The 18,586-nt window shown below is 38.6% G+C and overlaps 1 protein-coding gene across 6 annotated transcripts in view; it reads right to left on the bottom strand.

Moving 5' to 3' along the window:
- utrn (utrophin) overlaps positions 1–17,293 on the bottom strand; it is a gene marked incomplete at its 3' end in the record, with an annotated part of 239,702 nt that extends 222,409 nt beyond the window's left edge. For all 6 annotated transcript variants that reach the window (XM_084099868.1, XM_084099871.1, XM_084099870.1 and 3 more), the window contains exons 1-2: positions 16,997–17,293; positions 13,074–13,240 (exon numbers count right to left, since the gene is read on the bottom strand). In XM_084099868.1, coding sequence (XP_083955994.1) covers positions 13,074–13,155 — 82 coding nt within the window. In that variant the 5' untranslated portion in view covers positions 13,156–13,240; positions 16,997–17,293. The remainder of the gene's footprint in view (positions 1–13,073; positions 13,241–16,996) is intronic.
- Between the last annotated feature and the right edge of the window lie 1,293 nt (positions 17,294–18,586).

Below are 18,586 nucleotides of genomic sequence, written 5' to 3'. Positions count from 1 at the left end.
CCTGTGACATAGGCACAAAAGCTAGCAAGCTAGGAACCTCAAAATCTTGCAAGCTAGCATATTAACGAGAAGCCTGACTAGAAAGTGTTATAGGCACAAACCTAGCAAGCTAGTAACCTCAAAATCCTGCAAGCTAGCATATTAGCGAATAGCCTGACTAGAAAGTGTTATAGGCACAAAACTAGCAAGCTAGTAAACTCAAAATCTTGCAAGCTCGCATTTTAAAAAGTCACCAAACTAGAGAGAGCCATATGCCAAAAAACTAGCAAGCTATTAACTTCAAAACCTTGCTCACTAGCATAGCGAGTCGCCTGACTAGAAAGTGTCAAAGGCACAAAACTATCAAGCTAGTAACCTCAAAACCTTGCATGTTGATATATTAGCGAGTAGCTTGACTATAAATATGCACAAACCTAGCAAGCTAGTAACCTCGACACCTTGCTCTTTAGCATATTAGCACGTCACCTGTGACATAGGCACAAAAGCTAGCAAGCTAGGAACCTCAAAATCTTGCAAGCTAGCATATTAACGAGAAGCCTGACTAGAAAGTGTTATAGGCACAAACCTAGCAAGCTAGTAACCTCAAAATCCTGCAAGCTAGCATATTAACGAATAGCCTGACTAGAAAGTGTTATAGGCACAAAACTAGCAAGCTAGTAAACTCAAAATCTTGCAAGCTCGCATTTTAAAAAGTCACCAAACTAGAGAGAGCCATATGCCAAAAAACTAGCAAGCTATTAACTTCAAAACCTTGCTCACTAGCATAGCGAGTCGCCTGACTAGAAAGTGTCAAAGGCACAAAACTATCAAGCTAGTAACCTCAAAACCTTGCATGTTGATATATTAGCGAGTAGCTTGACTATATGCACAAACCTAGCAAGCTAGTGACCTCGACACTTTGCATTTTAACAAGTCGCCTGAAATCGAGCGGCCCTCATAGATTGCATTGGTGGGCATCACAGGTGTGAATTGCATTTTTAAAATGTAGCAAAATAGCCACCTAGGCACTATTTTGGGCTTCCCGGGTGCAAAAATAATGTTTAGGTAGACCACATGTTCTCCACTAATTTCTTGAATCCCAGAGCACCATCTGCTGTGTTCCTATCGGGCACGAATGACTCATTACGGTTCGGGCAGGGCAGAGTAAATATCCGAGTCACTGCATGGGGTCTGAAAACACATGGCCTATGGATTCGTTTGTTGACTCTGCTCTCCTCTGAGGTGTGACGAAGGTCAGGATGTGCTACGAACAACTGAACACACACACACACACACACACACATAGAACAGGAACAGAAAGAACTGCAGGAAGGTTGTTTTCACTTTCATTTTCACTTTCCAGTGCCTGTGAATGAAGGACACGAGGTTGGGTTATCTCACGTGACGTCCCTGACTGTAAGGAGCTGTCAAAAGTCCAAAGAGAAAAAAAAGGTGAATTTCTTAGCCTAGGTTACAAGGAAAACGAGTAAACATTGTTCATTTACATATACTACCAATGTTATAGATCTGCTGAGTCAGACTCTAAACACTGCAGAAGGGTTACAGTGAAGAAAGAGAGATGTGGTGAATTTCATCTGGCCTGAGCAGTGGAACAGGGCGTGGAGTGGTGCATGCTGGGAGTCACTTTACCCTAATAACACACACTACGCCCTCTTTGTCCCTCCATTCCTAGAGCATGAAGAGTGGGAAAATGAGTCCAGTGCTCATAAGAAAATTGACACTAAATCGGTCCAATCAACTGCCCTTAATAAGTACCAACATCTCCATTTTATATTTTGCAGTTGACTTGCTGATGTTTTCTGTTATGTTTTTGTTTTCTAATTTGTGAATTTCATTTGCATTTCAGGGAGCAGTTCAGGAAAGGAACGGTTCACACAAAAGTAAATATTTTGTCATAATTTACTCACCCTTGTGACATTATAAACTGGTATGACTTGATATAAATGCACTTTAAAAGTTATTTGCTGAAAATCTTCCCCTCCGTCACAGCTCATGCATGTTAGTTCATATTCAAACATGTACGAACCATTAAGAGTCATACAGGTTTGGAACAACATTAAACTGAGAACTGTTCTTTCAACTTACTTAGATGTTACATTTAATTATTTTTGAATAATTCAAATATATAATAGATGTAGTAGTATAATAATTTAAGTAATTAAACTTATTAATGGTAATGTAATTAATAGTTCATAATATTTCATAAATCATCTGCATGTCCTCATAATGTAGGGGGCGTGGCCTGAAAGCTGAAAACACACTACAATATAAAGACTTTGGGTCTTCACAATCAGGGCTTGACATTCACACACGCCGGGTGTGTTTCAGCAGTGTTGTGTAACACAGTCATTCCTAATAGACACTTTGGTGGGTTTAATTTTATATATAATATACATTTTTCAATTGTAGTCTTTTAATAAGGCATCTGAAATAATAAACTAAGTGCAATCTAGTGTTGTCAAAAATATAGCTTTTTCTATACATATCGATACTGAAATATCTGAAACGCTTCTAACACTCATTTTCCACAGAATAGACACACAACACCATCTGCTCTTTCTCTCTCTCTGTTCTCTCCTATAGCGAGTGACACACAAACCCGCCTCCACTCACTCACTCGTTTCATTTGATCCAGATGAATAGTGTTACTGTTACTGGGCTTGAATTTAGGCGTGGGATTGCGTGTATTGCGCATAATTTACTCATTCCCGCACATTTTGTGCTCACACCCAAAGTGAGCCGTCGTTCAGTACTAAATTGAGTTCTTTTTATTGCATTTACATCCTGTTTTCGGTCGAAGTCCACAGTAGTCGATTGTCGAGTTCACGCGCATAGGTTTAGTTACCTAAGATCACGCGCGTGAACTCGACAATCGACTACTGTGGACTTCAACCGAAAACAGGATGTAAATACAGGTATTTGCGCTGGCTTAAATAACATCATATTTATTCATATCTTTCACATCTATTGCAGTCAGATTCACCCGTGTTCACTCTGAAGGAATCACTCACATTGGCTGTGCACTTGTAATGACACATCAAGGATGTTAAGAGGCTAAAAGCAGGTTTAAAACTTGCCCCATTGAAGTCAACAGGGTGCAAATTTTAATTTCAAGACCTGCTCATAATGTAGTTCAAACCAGTACACACACACAGAGAGAGAGAGAGAGAGAGAGAGAGAGAGAGAGAGAGAGAGAGAGAGAGAGAGAGAGAGAGAGAGAGTTTATATTATCCAAAGCAGAAGTTCAATCAAATCTGAAGTGTTCTCTACCAAGTTCACTGGCCTTTAGAACAAATGAACCGCGCGCGCGTGTGTGTGTGTGTGTGTGTGTGTAGAGAGAGAGAGAATGACAGTGTGTAATGAGTTATGTGTGTTGGTGGAACAGTCATTGGAAAACCGCAGTGAATCATTCCACATACCCCAACCTGTAGCCGTTCAGTGGATGTGAAATCACACACACACACACACACACACACACACACACACACACGTTTCAAAACTTTATTTATATATTGTTATACTGTTATACAAATGAGGATGTCTCCAAAAGGAGGTTGTCAGGTTTAGCTCACTTCTGGGTACAGATGTGTCTCAAAATATGGTTAAGTAGGTACACACACACACACACACACACACACACACACACACACACACAATCTCTCCATAATGACAGCTCTGAGTATATGAATATAGACTTTCCCTTTCTCAGCTCACCACACCCTCCTGAGATATTCTCACACACACGGGTGGTGACATCAGTTACCATGAGAGAACGCAGGAAAGTTTTATTTCTCTCCATTTCTGCTACCCTTCCTTCCTTCCTTTCTTCACTGCTTGTGCTCTTCTTAGTGCTGTTTACCAAGTCAAACATCATTACAACCGCTCATACATAAGGCAGTGGTTTGACCAAATCCTAAACCCAAGTAACTTCAAGGCCTGTTCACACCAAGACGAATGTTCGGTGAAAATAATAAACATCTGGAGAAGATGGAGCAATATGGAGAAGTGTTCAACTCTCTTTCCCAACACTCAACCACTATAGGCATAAACACACACTTCCAGGCATCTACATGCACTAGATGTTTACAGAAAATGATGGAGAGATGTCACAATTTTGACAGTATATTGATTGTTTATGTTGCTACGGGTGTTGTGCAGCGATACACAGATCTGTTCGGTGAAGCGGTCATAACCATACTTTATGGTAAATAAATAAAACATAGCTAAATATTAAAGCATCAGCATCAAGGACCATCCATTTTATAATAATATTTATTTCAAAATGAAGTGGCCACTGAATAGCTGCTTCCCTCTCAGTGTCAGATGAATAACACAATTCACTCTGAGGGTGTAAATCAGGTCTACATTTTTCACACGGTGACGTTTAGCGTGGACACACACACACACACACACACTCAAGATGGAGTTTAATGAGGCCCAAAACAATAGGCCGTGCTTCCTTCTTCTATTACTACTGTTTCCCATTCAATAATAATGTGTGTGTGTGTGTGTGTGTGTGTGTGTGTGTGTGTGTGTGTGTGTGTGTGTGTGTGTGTGTGTGTGTGTGTGTGTGTGTGTGTGTGTGTGTGTGTGTGTGTGTGTGTAATGAGATCGCCTTGGGTGAATTTCCTTTATTTGCTTCCATGGTTTTCCACGGTTGAAGGTTTCAGGTGACACACAAACACATGGTGTCCGTTTCACAAGAACAATCTCAGGTAATAAGGTCACCGAACTCTCGGCAGGGTGTCAAAAGCACGATCTACTGGGTCAATCTTGCCCTTTACCCAGCATGCTCGGCAAAAAAACTCAAGTCAGATGGAAGATATGGAGATAGTTTGAGATATAAAGTTGCATTGAGAACTGTAAACTCACAGTGTGAGATATGAAGTCGCAATGACTCTCCTTCGCTAGACATCCAACACTAGTCTCACTTCCACACTTTCACGGAGTAATACGCAAGATGTTTGATATGAAAGGATACACTGATTTGACAACAGATTTGATTGCGCGTTGTTCATTATGCTATTTTAAGGGCGCATGCTTGACCATAATGTATAGCGTGCACAACGCGCATACACGTTGATTCTCTAATCTACACAGAAGCAGCAGTTTTCATTTTTGCAAATCATATTATTACAAACGATAGATAGATAGATAGATAGATAGATAGATAGATAGATAGATAGATAGATAGATAGATAGATAGATAATTTATTATAAAAGCATACATCTAGCTTACACATTTACCCACATTATTATATACCTGTTTAACCGAAGTTAATTTGGGTGGGTTTCTCCATCCCCAATGTCACTTCTCTCTCTTTTACGGCCGTGACGAGAACGTTGCTCTCCTCGGCTGTGAACCGCTCCTGGCGCGCGCCTGGCAAATCCGCCTTTATAATAGCAATACGCCATGGAACAAGCGCGTCTGCTCTTAAAGGGAATGTGAGATGATGCTCTGATTGGTTTATTTCACGTTACGCCCAAACCACACCTATGAATAATGAAGCTACTTCAGACCAACCCATTTTAGATTTGCGCCGGGCGCAAGAGTAATTTATCCTGCCGGGAAAATAGCAACAGCGCCAAGACCCGCCCACAAAGTTACTCGCGCTTTGCGCTTTGACACTTGCATTTCAGATCGTTAAAATAGGGCCCAAAATGTGAACGATTCCCAAAAACTGGCAAGCTGTGATTTGATTGGCTAGTTTCGGTGGCTTTAGTCTAGTTGTACAGGGTTTTATTAAAAAGTTAGTGGTATTGAGTTGAAATGTATTTCCAGCACTTGCAAGGCAGCCCTGGTTTAATATTAAATGAGTATTGCTATGCTATCTATTTTATGTTTTATTTTATTTATTTATTATTTATACTATGAAATTTAAGATTGAAGCTCCATCATCAAGAACGATAACGATAAGTATAACAATAAAGTTTCAATAATCGCTCTAATTCTGTGAAACTCACACAGAGGAACAATATTGTTGGAATCACTTTCAGAACTATTTATCTTCCGATATATTTAAAAATATATCCGTCGATATCGATAATTATCACGATAAATGTCAAATCTTTATTTCTTTAATTTTTTCTCCTTGTGGTTTTAAACTACTCTTTATTGTCAGAACATATCATGACAAACAGGTGAACACTTCACAAATCTGAGGTAAAACATTAAAACATTTTTTGTCAACACCGTCAGTTTTTCCGTCAACACCGTCAGATCTTCGTCAACAGCGTTGGATGTATGAATGTTTTTGTTATTTTTTTGGAAAAAAAAAAATTCTTCCTTCAGTTTATGTTGTTTTTGTAATAAAGGACCATCTGATCTACATCCTCTTATGTTTTATTTATTTAAGGAATTTGTTTTTACAATATTGAAATTAAAATCAAAGTTTGAAAATGCAAATATTTAGAAATCTGAGTTTTCAGAATAGTGTGACATCACAACTTAAGTTTATATATTGTAATTTTTTTACATATCAGAGTAGCTAAACACTATTACAATATACTTCAGAACTTTAGATTCTTGTTGGATTTGAAGAATTAAAATTGTATACTTTTTAGTGTGTCTGACGGAGTTGACAAATCCAGTTCTGAAGGGAAACATGTTTATTTGTTAAAAATGTGTTTTTATTTAGAACCTGTTCCTTTACATGGTTAAATAGCTAAGACCTTTCTCTGCAGAAACATATATCTCTAATTGATATAGTGTGTATTTTTTTAAAAAGTTTTTTAAAACGTGTTTTGTCCCGACTCTCAAGAATCAGTGCTATAATGAGATCTATAATGAGATCTATATTAGCATCCACACCTATGGACAATTTTGTTCTGATTATTATAAGGATGCGCTGATGTCATGCAGCTTTAAATGCTTGAGCTCGTCGACTGGATTCTGATTGGCTGTCAACATTCATCCGCTGGAAAAAAATTCATAAAGTGATTTCAGTGATTGTGTTGTTGTTGTTATAGTTGTGGTGTGAACTTCACTATTATCATTGAATTGGAGTGATTATTAAATGGATATATATTTTTTTTTTTATGATTTACATTAATCGAATGTTTAGCATCAAAATTGACAGCGATGATGACATCATAACTGTCATGCAATACATCCTATCTGAATTCTTCTGATTTTTTCTTTGCATTTAGTTGCATACTAAGTTTCTAAGTTAATAAATACAAATGTCTGACGGACAAACCAGTTTGGTGTGGTAGTTGTCACAGCAACAGAAATGGCAGAAAAGATGCTGCATTTCCTTTACACACAACCACAACCTAAAACACAAACTTCCCTAAACCTTCACCCATATTCTTTTGCTGCCCTGCAGGCACCGGTATTTCCTTCAAGATATGTAAATCAGAGGAATCCAGGATGTAAAAACAAATACAACTGTGGTTGGAAGCCTTATATGTCACTCAGACGGTCTCAGCAGTTTTTGGGCAGAATAATCTGCAAACCGGACCAGACCATCCAGACGGTCCGGGTCTAGTAAAGGCAGTGGAGCTGACAGACAGATCTGGCCATGAGCGCTGCTTATATAACACTTGGCTGCAGTAAAGGAACCGTCTCGCCTCGCTTTACAATACAGTCACACAGTGTGTGTGTGTGTGTGTGTGTGTGTGTGTGTGTGAGAGAGAGAGAGAGCAAGAATGTGAGTATATTTGGACGGGGGGACATAGATGAATGAGAGACACAGAGACGTGGAAGAAAAGACGTGTTAAACAGAGGAGAGCTTCAGAGTGTGTGTGTGTGTGTGTGTAGCCCCTGTGTGAGCTGGCAGAGCTTCCAACCTGTGCAGAGAACAAATTAGTCCAGACAAATTAGAGTAGAGAGAATGTGCCCACACCAGGACTACATTACCCAGCATGCATAGGGAAAACAACTATCTACACTAGCATTCCTTTTTGAAAGAAATTCATACTTTTATTCAGCAAGGATCCAATAAATTGATAAAAAATGGCAGTAAAGACATTTATAATGTCACAAAAAAAATATATTTTGAACTTTATTTTCCTGAAAATGTATCAGTTTTCAACATGTTTGGCTCGAGGTCATGGTGCAAAGGACCCTAGGTTGATTTTACTCCGAACCGTCCCTTTAAGCACGTTTATTTGTTGTTTATTTGCTCTATAACAGGCAAACTGGCCTAAAACAAAAAATATCTGTAGCCGTTAGAAATTAGAGGCAACCACTGAATTTAATCATGATCCAAACAAGGATGCTACTCACATGTAGCATGAACAGTTGTTTTTTATTCAAAATAGATTTTTTAATTTCAAGATTTACAGAAAAACCCGAATGGTCTTTGTGAAATTATGCTGCATAAAACACCTGCACAAAACCAAAACAGCAGATTGACTGAATAAAAATGCAAATTCGCTCTCTGCCAGTAGGTGGCGCTTATGAAACATCAGAGGTTTGGGTACCGCTGCACACAAAGCGTAAACACTACTTTATACTGAGGTATGAGGAAAAGAAAATGCCATCGAACTTTTCTAAAGACAGTCAGTTCCCTTCAGAGATACATTCATATGAACGCAAATTCAGTATTTATATTTTTCTTCCTATATTTCGAGCATGGCGAACAGTGTTCTAAGAAAGCTTGTTTCGGCCATAGAATTAATATATATATAAGATAAGATAATTGCAACTTTTTAATCGCACAATTCTGCCTTTTTTCTCATAATTGTGAGATATAAACTGAGGAAAAAGTCAGAATTGTGAGATAATTAATTTTTTAAAAAAACATTTTATTTTGCGATGGGAATATAGTGTTCTCTCTTCAGCATGTCCCGTCTCTGGCCTGTGTTAATGTCCTGTTTACAGACTTTGTAATATTTTCGCACAAATTACATTAATAATTGGGAAATAATTATTGCAATGCAGTTTGTGTGCAAGACCAGAATAGAGATCAGCCACAAAAACAAAACAAAAATTCAGTCAACTGATGCATCTCTAATAGTTTGTTCTGTTTTTATGAGACATTTAGGTTGATTTATTAGAAACAGATTATCCCAAAATATTAGACCCATAACTGAAAATCAGTGTTGTTATACAACGATTGCTACAGGAAAAACACCTGAAAAATATGGGAGAAAATGTTTGTAAACCTTTTGATCAGAATTTCTGTTTGTCCAAAAGTAATAAGCACTACTTATTTTGCATCATAACTGAAAAACAAGTGGAAACCAAGAGGAAATACAGATCTGCTCACTGATATTGATTTGATTGGTACTAATAAGGTACTAATATAAGGTACTAATTGGTACTTATATATAACAAATTATATATTTCATCACGACCAGATGAAAACAATAAATTATCTAAATTGACAGAGTGTGTTAAAGATATAAAATACTGGATGACGTGTCATTTTCTGCTATTAAATTCAGATAAAACGGAGGTATTACTTATTGGTCAAAAAAACTGGCCACAAAACCTCTTACAATACAACTTTACTTTAGAAGGATGTCCTGTTACTTTATCCACTACAGTAAAAGACCTGGGTGTTATATTAGACCGCAACTTGTCTTTCGAAAATCATATTTCATATGTTACAAGAACAGCCTTTTTCCACCTTAGAAACATTGCTAAGCTACGTAATATGCTATCTGTTTCTGATGCAGAAAAGTTAGTTCATGCATTCATGACCTCGAGACTAGATTACTGTAATGCTTTATTAGCTGGTTGTCCTTCATCCTCAATAAACAAGCTACAGTTAGTCCAAAATGCAGCTGCTAGAGTTCTTACTAGGTCAAGAAAATATGATCATATAACACCGATTCTATCATCTCTACATTGGTTACCTATAAAGTTCCGTATCAATTACAAAGTATTACTAATGACCTATAAAGCACTAAATGGTTTAGCTCCTGGGTATTTAACGGAACTTCTATCGCCCTATAATCCATCGCGCTCCTAAACTGTGGAATGGCCTTCCTGATATTGTTCGAGGCTCAGACTCGCTGTCCCAGTTTAAAACTAGATTAAAGACGCATTTCTTTAGCCAAGCATTCACATAATACTTACCTTTTATACTACAGTTGAATCAGATTGAATGCATTATTGTTATGATCAGCAGCTACGCTAATTATTTCCCATCTGCTTTTCTGCTGTTATCTCGGGACGCTAGTCCCGAGGTAAATACAGATTGTCAGCTCCAGTTTGTATCCAGCCTCCCATGGAAACTACAGATGCCCCCACACCCGTGCAGAGACGACTCGACGCCTGTGAAGAGACGACTCGACGCTGGCGATATGTTTATGCCCTAAATTAATGCATGATTAACTAACTGTATTTTTCTATGTACATTTCTGAAATGCACTTTCTGTAAAGCTGCTTTGAAACAATATGTATTGTGAAAAGCGCTATACAAATAAATTTGAATTGAATTGAATTAATAAGAGTTTTCCTGTAAGGAAAGGATTTTTCCTGACACCACAAGCCTAGTCAAAAACCAGTGATTAGTTGATTAGTTAGTTCAACGTGGCTTGTTGTAAAAATGACTGGGTTTCCAGGCAGACTGGTAAAACCTGTGCAATCTGACGAAGGAAGTTGCATATAGTCTATCAGCTTTCCAGACTGAGAAAGCACTTCCCTTTTGTGTCGGTCACTTGACAGTCATCAGTGACTAGTTGATAATTAAACTAAAATCTTACCCACAACAGTGGCATTGACCTAGAAACCTTTCCGGAAAACCCTGAATCCAACACACACACATTAAACATCATCACACAAGCTGTTAATAGCTACAGAATGAACAATGCTGGTCAAATCAAAATGCAGCAGTGCTCTAATAAACACTCATACAAAATGTGCAAAAATGTACTTTTACTTTTAAGGCTTGTCACTGGGGTAGTACCCTTAAAAGGACAACTTTGTACCTCATCTACCCCTAAAAGGTTCATAGTAGTACCTTAAGGGTACATGTTACCCTGCTAATGGGCACATTTTAGCAAAGTTGACAAGCTGTTGTACAGTTTTTCTGGTTTTCAGAGGAGTCTCAGGGTTACAGTTACTACAGGACACTGACCTCTGTTTCATAACAGAGGAAAAGCTCCATTAATTAAGTTGATGATTTCTTTGTTCCTCAGAAATCAGCTTGGTTTCTTGTTTTGGCTTTTCCATGAGTGCAATTTCACAGGATGTAGTTTTACAAGGACTTCCTGTTCTCTCGTGTGTGTGTGTGTGTGTGTGTGTGTGTGTGTGTGTGAGTGTGTGTGTGTGTGTGTGTGTGTGTGTGTGTGTGTGTGTGTAAACTGATCCCTAATAAAGAGGTAGGAAAGCATCAGGCCCAGTGACTGCATAGTAAACTCTATGGGCCCTATTTTAAGGATCTAAGCTCATGGTCTAAACTAAAGTGCATGGCACAAGTGCACCGAATCCACTTTTGCTAGTTAAACGACAGGAGAAATGGTCGTTGCGCACCCGGCGCATGGTCTAAAAGGGTTGTCCCTATTCTCTTAATGAGTAATGGGTGTGTTTTGGGCGTAACGTGTAATCTCCCATTCCCTTAAAAAGCCAGTGGCGGATTCGCTATTTACACGGAGGAATCGGCAAGTGTAAAGACTGAACGCTTCAAAAAAAAAATGGCCATCAAAAAAAAAAATCTGCATAATGTTAAATTCATCACCGGACACACCTTCATCACAGTGTTAATGATTGCTGTCGCTCACGTCGCTGGAAATCACCTGTTCTCATAGCAACAATATCTGTAACAACACAGTTTATCACACATAAGATCCTTTCCTTCAGACACACGTTCACTTTACTCATTACTGACCATACTTCAGTTGTGACAACCTCACAGTTCACTGAACTATAGTTAATCATTATTCCTCCAAAGAAAACTTAAACATAAGAGTTTCACGGTTCAAACTGACCTGAGGGATTTTATTAAAAGTCTCCTCACGACAAAAATCACATGATTCAATTAATATTCCAAATCAAACCAAACAAAACAAGGCCTTACTTTAGCTGGCAAAAAAAAACAAAAAAAAAAAAACACGTGACTATCTCTCCCTCTACAACATTTTCCCTGGCCGCTCCAACCCAAGAAAACATAACTTTTGCCCGTTACTAGGAGACCAGAATCCTTACAGAAAGAAAGGCATTGTGGTCTGGAAAGACAAGCGCTGTAAATCCACTGCCACAGTGAAATTCCAACATTCCCAGAGAGAGAGAGAGAGAGAGAGAGAGAGAGAGAGAGAGAGAGAAAGAGAGTGAGTGAGAGAGAGAGAGAGAGAGTGAGTGAGAGATCGAGAGAGAGGGGGGGGGGGGGTTGCAACCACAGTCTGTAACCGTTAACACATATCCTGCAAAGCAAAACACAGACGTCCTGGGCCTTTAAAGTCGGCCTTAAATCAAAATTCACAATTCTTGTTTTTTGTGGAATACATGTGCACCGTAATCTTTAATCAAAGTAACTTCCCCTCCCTCTTGCAGCTCATCTCTTCTCTTCTCTTCTCTGATGATGCGTTTACTGGCGAGAGGGCGGGACTATAACCTGTCACTCACATGAGATCCACCAATAGCAAACCACAACCATTCAGTCAATTCCCTGTGGACAAAATCAAGTCCCGCCCTACATTTGTTCTTGTTCCAGAAGCCGTTTCACTCAGATATACGTCACAATAGGGGCGAAAAGGCTATCGCAACTTCTGTTTCATGCTGACTTAAATGTTGTAAAGTTCATCAATTATGAATTTCAAGGCAAAAGTGTCATTATTTTGCTCAAGTCAGTTCGATGTTTATTCCTTGGTGGGTTGAGTTTTCCAACAAAACAAAAAAAGCTAAAAAGGCAAACATTTAAAAAAAAGTTAAATGTCAAATTCAGAATCAGACAAATAACTGGCCGTTAGGGGTGTGATGGTACATGTTTTAGTCCTGAACTGTCAGGGTACAGACGTCACGGTTCGGTGCATACAGTCAGATGATGAAAACAGTCCCCAAAATACCGAACCGTGACTTCTGTCCCCCGTTACACCCCTACTGGCCATGCTGTACTACCTACCTAGAAATAGTGAAAAGGCAGTTCAACAACACATTGCTCTGCAGGTAATCTCAGTCTCACCTGATCTCCATTTGATGATGTCGGTGAATTGGTTGTTGTCTCCGCCCTCCGAGGCCTCTGACAGCGTGCCCACGCTAGCCATCTTCCTTCTCAGGAGTCACGGGTACGTCTGACACGCTCGAGAAGAAGTCCGGCTGTCCTTTACATGTACAGCCCACTGACAATCCCTGCAACAGAGCGGGATATGGGGATCAGCCCGAGCTCAAGGCAGTGCGCTGTGGAGAACCCTTTGAAATCCAATACTAGTATATTGTGGTCACGTGACCTCATTAAATTACATCTTTAATTCAGAAGGTAGTCATTATCTCAGAGGGGGAAAAACTTGTCCAGTTGGTTTCCAAGCAATTTTGTGAAAAATATCTTAAAGTCCCCCTGTAGTCAATCATTTTATCCCTTAAAAAAAAATCTTTTTTATTCTTAAAAATTAATTTATTATTAATTTTTTTTCTTCTTTTCTTCTATTCTTTAAAAAAAAAAATCTTCATGCCTTAAAATATCTTGAATGTAACTCTATACCCTTGTCTCATTTAGTATACGCGGTTCTATGAATATGCAAATGAGCCCCGCCTCCACTCACTCACTCAGCTCAGAGATCCACTCGTTGACGATCACACGTTGATCTGATTGGTTACAAGGTAGTTTGTGACGTCAGAAACACCAGCGATTGAGACTTATGAATTTGCACATGGTTTGTCTTAAAGCATATTTTAAAAAAACACATAGACATATAAACAACATTAAAAGCTTGACTTTCACCACAGGGGGACTTTAAATTTATTTAAGACTCCGTTGTGGGATTCATCAGCAAATGTAGTAGTTGGCCATTCCATGAATACAGGATATCCACATACTGTGCAATACAGGCTTACATACTGCATAATGCTCTTTGAAATGTTTACACAGACCACAGGAGGGGGGGTAACCATGTGACCTTACTTTTCTGAACGAGTGCAAAGCTCTGTGGGGGAGCTGGAGAGACCAGAGCAGGGAGAGGCCATGCCGTCTCTTTCCCAATCAAGTGAAACGGTTTCAACACGGGCGTACGAACGCTTCTAGGTCTTTCAGAAAGTGGGAAGAGGAGCGAACATAGACTGTTCAGCACTCCTCCAAACCGCTCCGAGAGCTGCAGGGATGTCATGGCTTTGAGTGAATGTGGATCGGTGTGGAGTGAGCCAGCATGAGCTGTGTGTTGAGCAGTTCTACGGCATTACCAATGCAGTCCCCAAAACAAGCATGATCTCATTGATGAAAACCTGTTTTCTTGTGCAAGTGTGAACTACTTCGAGCTCTCACTTTGATTCTTTACATCAACACCTCATTCTGAATCGAATTGTAATTGTTATACTGATTCAAATTCTGACTCTCGACAATTCTATACCTCATTCTAATTCATATTTGGTTTCTAATATCATTTAAATTGATTATAACTTTCTGATTCTAATACTTATGCCAACTTAAATTTTGATTTGAATTATAATTCTTATATGGATTCAGATTCTATACCTCATTCAAACTTGAATTCCTGGTTTTGATTTGAATTCTTAGTGATTCAAATCCTGATCCTCACCAATTCTATTTTTCATTCTAATTCTGACAATTTAAATTCTTCTTATATTTTCCTCATGCTAATTATGATGCCAACTAAAATTCTGAATTGAATTGTTATTCTTACACCGCATCAAAATTCTAATAATAATTGTTTTGTGTTTATAATTATTCTAATTCTTACTAATTCCATTTCTTATTTTAATTTGGATTCCAATACTGACTCTACTTAGGTTCAGATTTTAATTCACATTTATTTTAATTACTATAAGTTTTGATTTGATTCTATTTTTTACCTTACAAAAAAAAAAGAAAAAAAAAAGGTTTTTTTATTTTAAATTGATTCAATTGATTTTTTAAATACTTGGGAAAAAAAGTCAAGTGAGAAAAGTCCAACTTGTAATTGTGTGAACTTGCAACTTCCATGAAAACGTTCATTTACACGACAGCAGCGTTTTGAGAACCTGAAAACAGGTTTCAAAGTGCACATTTTTGAAAACTATACCGTTATCGCCTCCGTGTAAACAACAAAAACACAAAGTTGTGAAAACGGTGACGTCATGCACATGCGTATTACATAATCAGTCTATAGGTGTGCAGTGACATCGCCACCTACTGGCCTGGCATGAATAATACAGCGTTTTTAGTTGTTTTCATGAATCCGTGTAAACGGGGATCGCTTTGACTACGGTGTCGTCTGTATGCGAAAAACGCAAAGGAAAACCTTTTCCGTTTTTTGTACATCATTATCGTGTAAACGTACCCTCAGATAATGCAACTGAAACCGATTTACGACACTGCAGAATACGATGATTATTTAATTACTTCAAAAGTTCAAAAGTAAATGATGATTAAAACACCCTCTGGTCCTCACACTGGGCAGTGCAAGTCATGGCAGAGAGTTAGTGGTGTCTAAGGTTGACCTAAATCTACAGTGAGATCAACAGAGCAGGTAAAAACACCGGCCCTACGGCACCAACCGGCAGATGCACAATCAGGAGTGAGATGTTATCACCACATTCAGCACCCATACCAGAGAACACCAGGTCCTGTCTGTCTGTGTCTGTGTGTGTGTGTGTAGGACAAGTTGTAACAGGAGCTGTCACCCAGCCAAACAGGTGACCACGCATTCATTCTGTAGCTCCCCCTACATTCCTTCCCTCCAAACACGCTCGCTGGTAACCGGTCAGGTCCTCCACCAGCAGACTCTCAGAAAACAGCTCTCAGAGCAGCTGATGGACGTGATGACGACACCCATCAGTAATGAGGTAATGAGCAGGAATGCCGAGAGTCGCTGGAGAGAGGATAGAAACAAAACTCCCTCTGACAATTTACAGCACGTCTTGTCCAAGAAAGGCTGTGCTTCAGCTTCATAAATGTGTTGGCATGCAGCGATACTGGATGACGCAAACCTCTATCTTTAGATTCCTGCAAAGAAAACTTTGTGCCCCCATTTTCTCAACTTCCATCCCACCTAAAGGCTGTTTATGACTTGAAATAGCCAAAAACCTTGAACGTGCATGCATGCATGATTATACAAACTAGATGAAGTAGTCAATAGCTAGAATAATGTGTGCTCTGGATTTTTTTAAAAGGGCAACACCTAGAGAAAAATGCCATTTTTAGAGGAAAAGCATGTGCCAAGTTGGTACCTGCATGAACCAGACCATAACAAATCAAACAAACCCCCCAAAAAACCATAACACTGACCCTAAAAGACATTAACTTGGATAAATGACTCTAATCCCAAACAACCTTAACCTTGACAAGAGCCCAAACTAAACCTACACAACTTTAATCAACTCAACTAACTCTAGCCAAGCCTAACACTAACTAAAATCTTACTTTAACTTTAAGTTGCTGCCTTAGATTAAGTACAATCAACTTGGATGTTTAAGTCATTTCAACTTAAATTCCATTAAACTGACTTTTAAAAAATGAGTTGAATCTTGTATAACATAAAAAGTTGAAACTTTTTAAACTTAACTTATTTTGATGAGTTAAAACAATGTAAAAACATATGTTGTCACAACATATCGATCATATATTTTTTTTTACAGTACATAACTGTGACCCTAACTAAACCCAAACAAGTCTACCAAGCAAACACTAACTCAAAATATAACTTTAACTTCAACAGTGCTTCTAACTAACTTCTAGTAACTGTAGGTCAGACAGACCATTAGAGATACCAAACGAGCAAATAAGACTCAAGAGACACTTACAACATTTCACAGACGCTTAGCCTTCATTCATCTGTGTGTTTATTTATTTAGTTTAACTTGTTTAGGTCATTTGGTCAGCCGTGTTCAGACGCTCATAATTCAACAAACATTTCAAAGTTTTGCGAACATGGTTTTAAAAGCAGCGGCTCTCACCTTTGCGTGATGAATCTCTCTCAATGCAGTACAGTGACTTTATATCATTGAGTAAATAAAGAATCATTGACTGTTATAAGGGCATGTTCAGCGCTCCGCACTGCCAACTCGTCTAATGCTCCAGATCTTTCACGGGAGATTCACAACTCCATCCAGAAAACATCCAAGTTATCCAACTCGATTGTTTTGGCGCTCCGGGAGTATTTCACTCCGCCACAAAGTTTCCTTTCCTCATGAATAACAAAAGGAGAGTTGCAGCGCGTCCCGAGCCACTCCACGAGCTCCGCCCACGCGCACAGCAGGAATGATGGACACGTGACGTCACGAGGCGCGCGAGCTCCAGGCGTGCTGGGTCGAATGACGAGCGCGTCCCCGTGTGGAATAGTGTGGACGCGCTCGTCATTCACGTCAGTTTACAGCACTAAACGCAGGATACATCTTTCTACTTTTTCTACAGTTTAAGAAATTCTATGAATATATTTTTAGAAACTTTATAGGCCTAAAATGTATTTATAAATTCAATGTAGCCTACTTTAATGTAATGCATAGCGCTTAATGTTAGGCTTATGGTTAGGGTTAGGGTTAGGGTTAGGGTTAGGGTTAGGGTTAGGGTTAGCGTACCAGATGTGGGCCGGATCTGGGCCGACACTATGTTGCTGTCTGGGAAGGCTAGCCGGTCTGGTCTGATCACACAGAAGAGCTACTGTAGCTCAGATTTATGAAAAATGTAATGCTGCACATGAAGAAATGTGTCAGAACCCACATAGAGCTTGAAGATGAACCCAGATTGGTTTTGCATATGTTCTGGGGACATTCTAGGATTGCACTATTAGGGGGAATAGACTGAAGGAATTGTAAAAATGATAACCATGCATATTTTATTTGATCATGTTATTTTTTTATTATTTCATTATATTTTATGATACACACAAAACAAACACAATGCAGTCTGATTTATAAGATTAAGAATATAAAAACACACCACCATATAAATATAACCACGCCTGCAGCAACCTGTTAAAAAAGAACAACAATATATTTTAGAAGCAATATGTAAACAATTACTGGCCAAGGCAGAGGTTTTGAATCAAAATATTTTCCACTCCATTGACCTCTTATAAAAACAAGAACAGAGGCCACTTTTTATATAGGCTATGGTATTATTGTAGGCTATATGGAGTGGTGAATATGGTCTATCACAACATATTATCATATTAATATAGCCTATATTTACTTACTTTGAAAATTTGCAAATCCATTAAAATAAACATTATGGAAGTGTTTATTCTTGAAATTTACACCTGACTTGTATTTGTATTTTTTATTTATTTTTTAAATATAGTTTAGCTGAACTTTAGCCTTGTTTGAAGGTCATTCAATATTGTAGCCTATTATTTTATTTATTTATTTAACAGAAGTAAGTTTTAAATTAGCCTACCAATAGGAGGCAGTATCAGACCACCCATTCAACATCATGTCGAGTCGATTTTGATTGTTGGCTTATTTGTTCATCTGTCACGCGTCCCACTTTATGGACTTAAAGTCCATATGGACCGGCTTTCCTCTCCTCATCTATCCCTCTATCTCCTC

Source organism: Abramis brama (genome assembly GCF_963993115.1).
Source record: "Abramis brama genome assembly, chromosome: 22".
Taxonomy (NCBI): domain Eukaryota; kingdom Metazoa; phylum Chordata; class Actinopteri; order Cypriniformes; family Leuciscidae; genus Abramis; species Abramis brama.
This window is presented reverse-complemented; position numbering and strand designations above follow the sequence as displayed.